At 38.4% G+C, this 12,368-nt stretch overlaps 1 protein-coding gene across 1 annotated transcript in view; it reads right to left on the bottom strand.

Moving 5' to 3' along the window:
* LOC6047426 (amyloid-beta-like protein) overlaps positions 1 to 12,368 on the bottom strand; it is a 182,508-nt gene that overhangs the window by 65,048 nt on the left and 105,092 nt on the right. Inside the window, 2 exon segments of the mRNA XM_038266253.1 lie at positions 4,327 to 4,548; positions 9,512 to 9,650. Coding sequence (XP_038122181.1) covers positions 4,327 to 4,548; positions 9,512 to 9,650 — 361 coding nt within the window.

Here is a 12,368-nt window from a genome sequence, read left to right as displayed (position 1 = left end):
AATTCTTTTAAAAGGGTTGTGCAAGGGACATCTTAACATGACTTTGCTGAAAAAATCTCGTTCCTAGAACTAATTTTGTCTAATCCAGCTGTCTAAATTTGAATTTAAAATTAAATGACAGCTCGAAACATAATCTTTTCTAATCTAATCTAATCTAATCAGACCCTAGCGCAGCCAATCCTTCGAAGGGATCCTGGAGAGTGCCTTAGGTTAGATGACGCCTAGCTCTCTTCTTGTCATTTATTAACATTTGTAGTGCACCATTGCATCGGAATGCATTGAAACATCACAAGCGTTAAAGCGGCCAGGCCTACTGCGTAAAGCCGTATCACAGAGATGACTCGTAATTGGGTTGAGTTTGAGCACGGAGTGTTCGAACAACAACACATTTCTGAATCGACAGGGGAGGAAGAAGCGTGCACGGAGAAAAAAGAGTTCTTAAAATCGTGAACAAGCGTTCATGAAAATGGGAACCTCGAACAAAGTGTTCAAATTCCATGGTACGATTTTGAAAAACGTACCATGAAATTTGAACACTTTGTTCGTGGTTCTCATTTTCATGAACGCTTGTTCACGATTTTGGGAACTCTTTTTTCTCCGTGTGGGGACACAACACCACCCGCTCCGAGATTTGGTTGTATTCGTTGGGAGCACCATGCTAAGAAGGTTTGGTACTCCGGGACCCTCTGGGATGGGACATTGTATTTCCACGAATGCCCTGGACACAATTTGCCGTGGTTGTAGCGCCACAACTCGCTCTGACCTCTCGAAACATAATCTTAAAAAAAAAAAAAAATGGAATTTATCCCAAATGTTTGAAAGACTCTTCTTCAAACATTTTAGCATGTCAATACTATTCTCTCGAACAAGAAACACTGTTGGATGACTTGTTTTTACCATATCTAGGCATCATTTTAGTTTCATTTGACCCAATGTCACCCCCTCTAAGGGGTGAGATTGGGTCAATTTTCAAACAATTGCCATTTAAAGTAGAGTCCATCAGATTACACCATACACAGCAAAAAATCAATTCCCGTAATCGTGAATTTAGTTTACGAATGTGAGATCCACGAAGGAATTTATTCATGAGTATGGTGCATTTGCACCATAAACGTGAATATATTCCTTCGTGGTTCTCATAATCGTGAACTGACTTCACGGTTTCGAGAATTGATTTTTTTCTGTGTACTTTGGGAAATAATAAAAAAAACTATCTAAGAACAATTCTACGATAAAAGATTTTCGATGTTATTTAAAATGTTTTGTTATTCAGAAATTACGGGAGGTTTATCATTTTTTGACCCATAGTCACCTCCACTGACGGTACTAAAAATAACAGATTTGAAAATCAATACCTTTTAATACCACTGAAATAGGTGCCGAAAAGTTGATCTTTTCAACACTTGTATCTAAAAGTAACATTTTTCAATATTATTTTGCTTTGAGCGGTGAATTTACTTAACACGTGAACGTTTCACATAAAATTCCATTCAAAAAACATTTTTCGGAATTGCAAAAAATGCAACTTGTTGCACAAACTACTATTTTGTCACCATTACCATTTCAGGCTGTAAATTATTTTAAAAGACGTCTCTATTAGAATGTTCAAAAATGGAAAGGGGACGTACCACCCCTCCGTCACGAGATATCGAAAAATATCGGAATCGTGATAAGGGGCAAAAATGACTCCATAGGGCAAAGTTTCACGCAAATCGAAGATGGGTCGGGAAATGTTTCTCCGATTTTGTGTGAGTTGGTGGAGAATAAATGAGTTGAAAAAAATATATTCTCAATGTAATGTATCGGAAATAAGGATAATACCGTTGGACAGTAATAATGCCATTCATAATGAGGTTGGCTGGTGGCCACTACAAGAATAAAATCACTAATTAATCGTTGGTATTCATAGAGTCATGACATCAAATTAATCGGATATAATTTTTCAATTACGTAATCAATTTTTTCGTGCATGCACAATACAAACAAACGAATGTGTGCGTGTGTATCCACCGAAACATAAAATATGACATGTGTGTATTAAAATGTATGAAAACACACGCACAACCGCCTCCGTCCGTGCATGCAGTTGGGCAAATATCAAAGGTTTTCAAATGTCACGTTTTACCCCCACCCACTCCCCTGGCTGGAATCGGTCCGAATCGGCTGTCATGTGTCGACTGTACGTGACCGGAGCTGATTTCGCGACCCAAACCAGATCAGCGATGGCGAAAATCGCGAATTGCACTGATAGCATTAATTTCGCTCCCTGTTGCCGAACGACTTTATTAATAGGGTTGGGTCAGAACGGCTGCTGCCGGTGGGAAATTTATAGGATTTTTGCTTTGACCCCACACGCGACCGGTGCAGGCCACAGGATTAAGCGAACTGAAATTTTCCACTCAATTCAAAGTGACAATCGGGGAATGGTTAAGTAATTTTCGAATGATTTTTGACCTGCAACCCGATGTCGGTGGATTACTGATTGGAGCTCGAATATGGTCGACAGAATCAATGTTTAATTTTAAGCTTGTTGAAATGATAGAATATGTATCCTTTCCATAAAAGCAGATTTGTCCCAAATGTTTTGAAAATCATATCTAGAGTTTTTTTTATAGAAAAACATCCTATAAGCATTAGCTTTATAGACCTTTAAAAAACTGAAGGGGTTATTGAAAAAATAAACAAGAATTTTGATTTTGATACAACTGGGCACCCCTTTTCGAGAAAATTGCCAAACCTCAATTTTAAAACTTAGATATCTCGGGAACCGCAAACTTCTGAAGGTAAACTCAGGCTTCATTTTGAGTTGTACAAATCTGGAGTATTTTTTAAAAGGTCCAATGTTTCTTTTTAAAAAGGGCCAAAATTTCCTTTTTGGGTGTTTTTGCAACCGCCTCGAGTTAGGGGTATTAGAAAACACTCAAAAGCAAAAACTGAAAATTTGGTTAATTTGACCTTTTCAAAAAAAAAACTTCAGAAATGCAAATTTGTTGCTTAGAGATCGAAGTGAACCAAGCGCGCGTGTGATTTGATTCAATTTTGATCTCCTAATCGTGACTATGGTATATTGTTTTGTTTTGTTTGTTAAATTGATTTCATTGCTGATAAGTTTGAGGAGAAACGACCCGTATTCTGCATCAGAATTCATCCCATCCATAATACTTGATTTGCCTTGAAAACCAGTTTTTTTTTTAACTCTGTTAAGTGGGAAATATGCTTGAACCAGAACGTAAGGAAAAGTTAAAGCAAGACAAAAATTCCAGTTCTGAAATTCAAATAAAATTGAAATGCTTTGAGCGAATGTTGTAAACCCGACCACTCGTAAAATGAAACGGTTTCTCCAATTTAGAATGCAGTGGTCAGAATCTCATTTCACTTTTCAGGTTATTTAGCAATTTCTCACGTAGTCCACCGTAAACTTTGTTAATGTGACCCTTCCACTCCACATTTACGAAAGAAATAATTACAATTCATCTGACTTTATAATGGGATTTGTGTCAACATCAGCTCGCTCTAAATTGTTTGGAAACAGTTTTTAAATGTTCGTCCAAAAGCAGCATTCCGGCAGTTAACCTGCATTTCATAATCCAATCCCGTGCCACAACCCCCATCATACATTCCTGTGCATCACGTGACAACCGTTTGCCGAGCTAAATTTGAAAGCTAACCAAATTTATGAAAATGTCTCTCAACCATGCTCCCCACTTTTGCACATAAAAAAAAGAAACACTTTCCAGCGGGAAACAGATTCTCCAGAGTTTCCAGTGTTTGATTTGCATAACAATGACATTTAAATGGTATAAAACTGTATCCCACAGCGACCCACCCTCACCCGTCCTTTAAACCCTCAAGCCCAGGTCACCACGTTGGCTCGTCGGTTCACACCCCATATAGTGCTGATATAGTGCTGCTGCTCGCCAAACTGTAGGAAGAGTGAATTTTCCAAACTGTCGCACTCAACTGGCAACATTTTATGCAAATCGACTGTGACATGGACATGGACAAAAGGGCCAACCGGGGTTTGCCATAACACAATGACCTGGGCTGCACGCTGCACTGACTGTGGATTAAGATCAATCTCGAACGAAATCAATCCGGTGTTAACCGGGAGGGGTCCTATCGGGTAATCGTCATCATCAACATCATTGTCACACTATCGATTAGTTTTTCGGAGGGGTGGAAGTGAATCTTGATCCGGACTGCACGACCGGACAACAGGTTAGTTCATTAGAGCGGTCAACCATTGCTGCAGTCGTCGTCGTTGTGCTATCTGTCCACAGAGGAATTAAACCCCAAACTGAATTGCAAAAGGCAGTTCCCACTTACCTTTGAAGTGCTTCGGGCAGCACACGAACTCGACGCCGGAGAACAGCGAGATGCCGCAGGGCAGCAGCATGGCGAAGCTACGCATTTGCATGTTCCGGTCCTGGCAGGCGGCCGCCCCGGTTTGGTTCCACCTGATGAACGGCCAGCACCGGGACGCGTTGTGGATGTGGTCGAAGAGGCAACCCTCGGGCACCAGGAGCGCATCCGACTGGAACGGGCCTTCTGGAAGCAGGGAGGGAAACCCATTGTAGTGGCTGTGTGTCGGTTGGTGAGCAGGGAGAATTCGGGCGGGACCCGATTTTGATGATTTAGGACGGTTTGCCGATCTAAATCTTTTGAGCTCTCTATCACACGTGAGCGTGCATAAGCGGATTTGTTATCGATTTGCCGGCGGACACGGTTCCGCTACGAACCAGGAAGGGCAATTCCACGGGGGGTTGAACGTTTTGATACGAATAATAAAAGAAATTTGTTACTGTAGCATATCTGGATCAGGACGAAATCTACTGCCAGGGATTACAAGTTGGTTGAAAGTGGTTTGAAAAGTATTAAAGAAGTTGTATTCATAAAATTCGTTCTAAAAAGACTTCTAAAAGTGCTCCATCATATCATGTTGTTTCTTTTGATTTTAAGGGAAGGGAAGGAAATTTTAACCCTATGGGTCATTCTCTCCCATCATATTCCTGCAAAATTCTTCCCAGAAAATCAATTTTTATTTCAAACTGGTGTAGATTGTTGGACAAATGGCTTTGCACTAGGATAATCCAAATTCTGATTGACCCATAACCATGCTTAATTCCAAATTTGAGCTCATTCTGACCAGAATTCTATATGGGGTACTTGGTATGCATTTGGACTTCAGCAATTTGGACCAAACTTGGAGGGAACGTATATCTATCTATAGTTATCAGAAATCCCACAGAAATGCAAAACTGGTTGCGCCATGTACCAGTGCATTGAATTGCAAACCCCTGAAAGTAGGCCTTTTATTTGTATACGAAATTCAGAGTTTTTTTTGTTTTTGGAGGAGTTTCTCGGCAATGGTTTGGATTAGTTTGAGATATGAGCAATTCTCTACTAAAACCGGAAATGGATTTTTTTTTGATTTGGTTCAAACTTTGTGGGGGCCTTCCCTATGACCAAAGATGCTATTTTGTGTCATTGGTTCACCCATACAATTTTGGCAGCTGTCCATACAAAAATGGTACGTAAATATTCGAGTATCTGTAACTTTTGAACGAACTTTCTGATCAATTTGGTGTCTTCGGCAAAGTTGTAGGTATTGTTGAGGACTATTGAGAAAAAAATAGGTACAGTCATCCCACATATTCGGAACACCCACAAATTCGGAACACTTTTATGATAATTTGTCAATAGCATGCCAAAAGTAGCTTTTCTGTCGACCTTGCTATTTTTAAAACCTTCATTTGGACATTATCTTGCTATTTCACTTTTAAAAGTAGGACTTTTTGAACAAAAAGCTTTATTCCAAGACTATTTTGTCCAGAGCAGCAAAACACTGCCTCCAAATGGCCTGTTTCATAATTGTGGGATGTTATTGTGCCTCCCACAATTGTGGAACACCTGAATTTAACTGATATTTTCACAAAAAAGTTATCAAACCATGTATAAAACATCACTAAGCTTGAGTTTCATTGGATTCAGAGTGTGAAGTCATTATTTGGTAATAAATATGTACTCCTGGAGAGATCCAAAGTTTGTTTACATTCGTAAGAAAAAAGTGTTCCGAATTTGTGGATTTCAAGGGTCAAAATAATTCTTCAAAAACTTCATATAAAAGTTAAAATTTGCAGATGTTCGATACAGCATTCGAAAGATCGCAAGAAAAGCTTTCAAATGTAGGTAAAAGCGAATCATTGAGTTCAATTGTCGATTTGCTATGATTTTTTAAACATTGGACGATCTGGAAACCGTTCCGAATATGTGGGATGACTGTACTCGAAAAAAAAATCTGCCGATTTTTTTATTAAATTTTTAGCATCGGAAAATTTCACGAATGTTTCATGTTTTAACATTGAAAATCGAACTATGCTGAGATATCGACATTAGTAAATGGTGGGCTGTTTGGGTGAGACTTAGAAAACTTCAATTTTCGTGTTTCATTTTGTTTAAGCCGCTTTATCTCAGCAACCAGAGGTCCAATCTTTAATGTCTCTTTGTCAATGTTATAGCAAATTTAATGAACTTTTCAAAAAAAATAATTTAAAAATGGTCACTCTTGGTCACTATTTTTTTTAAATCGAAAAACTGCTAATATTTCGCTAAAATCAAACTTTCGGTGGCTATATCTTGAAAACAGAGCCTTTTATCAAAAAATCTGTAAAGCATTTTTCGATTGGAAATTCAATTTTACATTAAAAATATTACGTCAGATTTGTTTTTGCATGAAATTTCGATTTTTTCCAAAAATTACTATTTTTTCAAAAAATCATAACTCGGCGGCAGATTTTTTGACCATGTTTTTCTGTGGCTTAAAAGTTGCGGGTTTTTGTCCCCTAAAAAATATTGAAAAATCTCGAAAATAAAAAAAAATACGTATTTTGGGAAATTGAGTATTTGTGAAAAAAAAATTAATTAAAAAATCGGCAAAAAATGTTTTCCGTGTACCTATTTTTTGCTCAATAGTCCTTAACAATACCTACAACTTTACCGAAGACACCAAATTGATCAGAAAATTCATTCAAAAGTTACAGATATTCGAATATTTACGTACCATTTTTGTATGGACATCTGCCAAAATTGTATGGAGATTTGTATGGGTGAACCAATGACACAAAATAGCTTCTTTGGTCATAGGGAAGGCCCCCACAAAGTTTGAGCCAAATTAAAAAATATAAAAAATTTCGTAGAGAGTTGCTCATATGAATTGATTATTAAGTAACATTGTCCGGGGCACACAATGGTGATCAAATAAAAATAAAATAAAAGAAATGAAAGAAAGGAATTGATGAAATTCACCTTTTTCAACAATAAACTACAAGTAAACAATATTGGAAGGCATTTGAGGGTTGAGTCTGTAGGGATTATGGGTTGCAGGATTGAATATGTAATAAATTATTAAATGAGTATTTATTATAAGATTGAATTATTCATAAATAAGAGTTTAGTGCGCAAAAAAAAGTGCGCACCTTCATGAATATTGCACGCAGAAAAAAGTTTTGTAGAATCAGCCTGTACGAGGTTTGAATCAACAAAAATTTTGTTGAATATAATCAACGCCGATTTTGCGTTGAAACAAACCTTGATTTTCTTGATTCCACAATAGTCTTTTGTTGTTTTGAAAAAGCTGCTTTGACGTTTAGCGTTGATTCAACAAAAAATATGATTTCCAAATCAACAAAGCGTTTTGTTGATTCAAATATGCCTTATTTTTCTACGTGTGCCTTTATAGCTAACAGCGGGTTGAGTGCGAGAGCGTGCTAGCGAGCTGCGAGAGAGAACAACGAGCGAGAAAACCACGAGATGCGCGCGGCCGGCAAAAGAGAGAATGAAGATTGTCAAATAAGTGTTGTGGTTTATTTGTGTGGAATAAGACGTGTTGTTTGTTAATTGCAAAATATCTGTGTTTTAATTATAAAAAAAAGTTCTCGATCACGGCAGAGTCTTTTGGTCGAATAGCTGGAAAGGTTACGAGTAAAAGAATAAAAGTTTTTTTTAGAAAATCGACCAAAACGAGGGCGGTGCAACCTTGGGATTTCCGTCAACTATCGATAGATGAACGTTCTTTCCAAGTTTGGTCCAAATCGGTGAAGGTCAAGTCCAAATGTGTACCCAATTGACCTGGCGTGACTAATATGGGAATATAAACAAATTGGATGGCCGATAATGGAGATGCAACTTGTTGGAAGTTGCTCAAACTTTTAATGTTGATATTTTAAAGTTGTGGATAAAATATTCATTTCAATGTATATGATAAAGAGTTACAATAAACAATACAATTTTCGGTTGAACATTTTTACAAATTTTGTTTTTTCTCCAATTTTATAAAAGTTGTTTATGGGTGCAATGGTATGTTTTCACTTTTTTGTGTTTGAATTGAATTCTCCTCTTCGTTTAGTTTCATAGCTTCAACGTTGGTTGAATTTACACCAAAACATTAACTTTGCAATAATTTAAATTTTCTAAATTTCCAAGCTCTCCACATGCGTACAACAGCCGCGGCGGTGGCGTGGCAACGAAGGTTGCGCATTTTTGCGTTCCTTTCGCTAATTATAACGTTGCCAGCACTATATATCTTTCGAGCCAAAAACGTGCCACGTAGCCAGAAAAGCGTAAAGTAATCACGCTTTATTTACTTTAAAATTATCCTGATGTTTACATCATCAAGCGAAAAGCAGCCGAGGACGGCGAAATCCGGAGAAAATGGAGGACGCCATCGCCGTCGTCGTCGCCGGAAGTTGGATAGATAAGATCTTAGCTATTTCAATCCACGCCCGGAGGTAGGACACCCGGTAAACGATGAGAGCCATTCACCTTGCAGTGTCGCCCTTTTCGGGGGTGTGAATGTTCGGGCAAACAATGTTCCATAGAACAAAAAAATACGATGAAAACAGGGTGGTATTCTTGCGTGGAAAAATAAATTACCGTAATAATCAAAATTACGGAAAGAAGATAGCGGCGACAAACGGTGGTGAAATCTACCGACAAACGGGCACTGTGGAGTTTGCTAGATTAAAGCACGAGATAAATTGAATTTAATTCCAGATATGTACAGTTGCAGTGCCTTTGCTTTTGCTGGAGTTGGCTCGGCAAACTAGCAACGGATGCCCGAAAAAGACGCATTTTATTTTTTTATTCAGACATGAGCAAACTCTTAAGCTGTACAAATGTTGTCCATAGTAAATGCTGTAACTGTTTTTGGGGTGCTGTGGAAATCATCTAAAAATTCATAGTGAGGAATTTGAAACTGGCATTTTTCTAATTGATTTAAACGACTGAAACTTCTTTGGTAAGTTTTCGTTTTTAGTACACATAAATCACCATAAGATTTTGCATCGCATTATTTTTCAACAGGGTCCGCAAATAACAATTTCTATTCAAGAACCTTATCAGTTTCCAAAGTCAAAGACCTTCAAAAATGGAAAATCATCACAAAAATAACGCTCGTTCACCGTGGAATCATTCACTGTGGCATTCTGCTTTTCATTTTCCGACTGGCACTTACCCAAACATCTGAATGGCTTGATCCATCGCTGGGCACCTTTGCACTTGGCTGCGTTCAGTGCCCCCTGGCGGCACCAGCCACCGATTTTCTGATAGTGGGACGACTCCACGATGTTCGTGATATCTCGACCTGGATACACCTGCGAAATGAAATTAAAAAGAAGCAGAAAAAACAGAAACCATTATTGGAGTGCAACACTTCTCTTGGGAGGGTGATGTTCTGAGCGGATTCAAGTACAACTTTGGTGGTAAATTTCGCAGATAATGCATTGAGGAGGTACCTCTCCTTATAGTTGGTTGGTTCGAGGACTTTAGTATCACCGTTCCAAAACTTGCACCAAAAGCTCACTTCAAGATGGGGAAATGAACGAGATTTTCGAAACCACATCACGTAACACGAATCATTATATGATCTGAATGCCATGGGAGAATTGCTCATTAAATTGCTATTAAACCCCCCTAGAAATGAATCTTCACCGTGCTATCTTTCGCACCGGCGGTCGGAGAAAGAGCGTTGAAGCTCTGGAGCAACTCGCCGGGGAGCAGAGTCGTGTTATGATGGCATCTCGCAGAAATTCATGACGAGCAGTGAAATTAAATTGGTATTGCGAGCACGACGACGCCTCAACCCTCGAGAGTACCTATTATTGCAGCCGATACGATGACGACGACCGGTACACGCCCTCTACTGGCGAGGTTGTACATCAGGACAAGTTTTTCTCCCTTTAGATGGAAAGGAAGTATCGTCCTTAATTTTATACCGGAGGTTTTTTTTTTGAAAATGATTAGAGTTTCTTCAAAAAAAAAAAACTTTTTATTACAAATATTTTTAAAGATTTTTTGAGATTCACACTCCCCGATTCCCGTTTTACCAACAATCAACTGACATTACGTCAACCAGTTGAAATCCCTCCTTCACCTGCACAAAAAATCCCTCACAAACGAAGAAGAAACCCATCGACCCAGATAGCAATAAACGAACTGTCATTGGAATAAAATATTAAAGACATTCACTGTCATCCCCTTCGCCCCCTTTTCTCAATTGTGTGTCTCTCACGATTCTAACAAAAGTTTCATTAGCTTGACATTACGGTGTACGTCCTTCAACAGGCTTTTTTTTCTTCACTTTTTCACTTTGTTCGTCATTCTTCGTCAGCTTCGTGGCAGCAGCTTTCCGGTGGAGCTTTCCATGCCCCCCTCTTCGTTTCAAACACGCTGTTGCACAGACAATGGGACAATGCGTGAAGCGATAGTGCTTAAAATGCCAGGCTGGTTCAGAGAAACTGGCAGTATACATTCCACCCCCGGTGGTTGGTCACTTTTTAGTTTGTACCCCATTGGGTTGACAACGTCAAGCTAAAAGAGACGAACTTTCACTTTTTACACGGCGCTCACACTCACAATCAAAACAAACGTTTGGCAGTGTGGGTGAACTCCGTGTAAAAGGGTGTAAAAGTGACCCCGTTCGTCTGACAACAGTTGGTGTCCAACCATCGGGGTTTGCGTGTAGTTCAAAATGTGTCATGTTCAGAGTATTTTATGTAAAGCGAAAACAAAAAACAATCACAATTAGGTTTTACGTCGTGACGTCATTTGACAGCTCGTGTGCACTGGCTACAAGTCCATGTAAACAGTGCACCCTTTTCTAACCTCCTAATCTAGTCGGTGTAGTACCTAATAGGCAGAAATTAAACACCTGTGTATTCGTTTGTCAACTTTTTGAAATACACGTTTAACGTATATTTTGATTTTTGAGTTTGTCACAGATTCTGTTGAGGTGCTCCCAAGTGACTTTTAGCATTTGCTTGTCTGAAATATGACGAATTCATGTCAAATAGAGACGTGCGTGTATTTCCATCGGACACCTCATGTTGGAATATCAGCACCTATACGATGAATTATTGCTTTTATGCGTTTTCATCTGAAACAAAAACAACAAATAGCTCAATGGGAAGTGAACAAGCAAGTTCATTTAAAAAGTAATTTAAATAATTCGTTCTAATACATAGTGAAAAATTGTGTAAGTTTGGAAGGTGTAATTTTGGAAGGTTGAATATTACCTCTTTTATGATGTAATTTTACCTCAATTTAGACTGAAAAAACGACATTACAACAGAAGAGTAGTAAAATTGCACATTTTCAGAGGTAAAATTACAGATTTTTTTCTGACATAAAAGATGTACCCCTTTCCAGATGTAATATTACCATGATTTTTTTCTGTGTAACTCGATGAATTGGGTGGAATTTTGGCCGAATCATTACCCTGACAAATATACGAGAGTTTCACCTGAAAGCCAAATTAAATTTCAAATTAAAAAAAGAAACTGACTTATCTACCTACGTGATTGGTGTCTACCTTACATCCAACCAAATATGGACCAATTGTTGTAAACAAAGTGTGCTCAAAATAAAGTTTTAATGATGGAAACGTGGAAATTCAATAGAGATCTGATCTCAAAAAGTATTGACAGAAACGTTGGCGACGATATTGACAGGGTTGCCAGATCTTCGATCTTTCATACTCGTTTGAAAGGTCTTTCGATAACCTAACCTACGGTATGTCGGACGATGGATCCGGATATAGATAAGTGATATTAGGCTGAGCAACTCTCTACGAAATCGGCCGATTTCGACCATTTTTATTTTTTGTATTTTTTTATTTGACTCAAACTTTGTGGGGGCCTTCCCTATAATCAAATAAGCTATTTTGCGTCATTGGTTCACCCAAGCAAGTCTCCATACAATTTTGGCTGCTGTCCATACAAAAATGGTATGTAAATATTCAAACAGCTGTAACTTTTGAGTGAATTTTCTGACCAATTTGGTGACTTCGGCAAAGTTGTAGGTATTGTTGAGGA

Source organism: Culex quinquefasciatus, chromosome 3 (genome assembly GCF_015732765.1).
Source record: "Culex quinquefasciatus strain JHB chromosome 3, VPISU_Cqui_1.0_pri_paternal, whole genome shotgun sequence".
Taxonomy (NCBI): domain Eukaryota; kingdom Metazoa; phylum Arthropoda; class Insecta; order Diptera; family Culicidae; genus Culex; species Culex quinquefasciatus.
The sequence above is the reverse complement of the archived record's forward strand: the minus strand, read 5'-3'. Positions and strand labels throughout refer to the sequence as shown.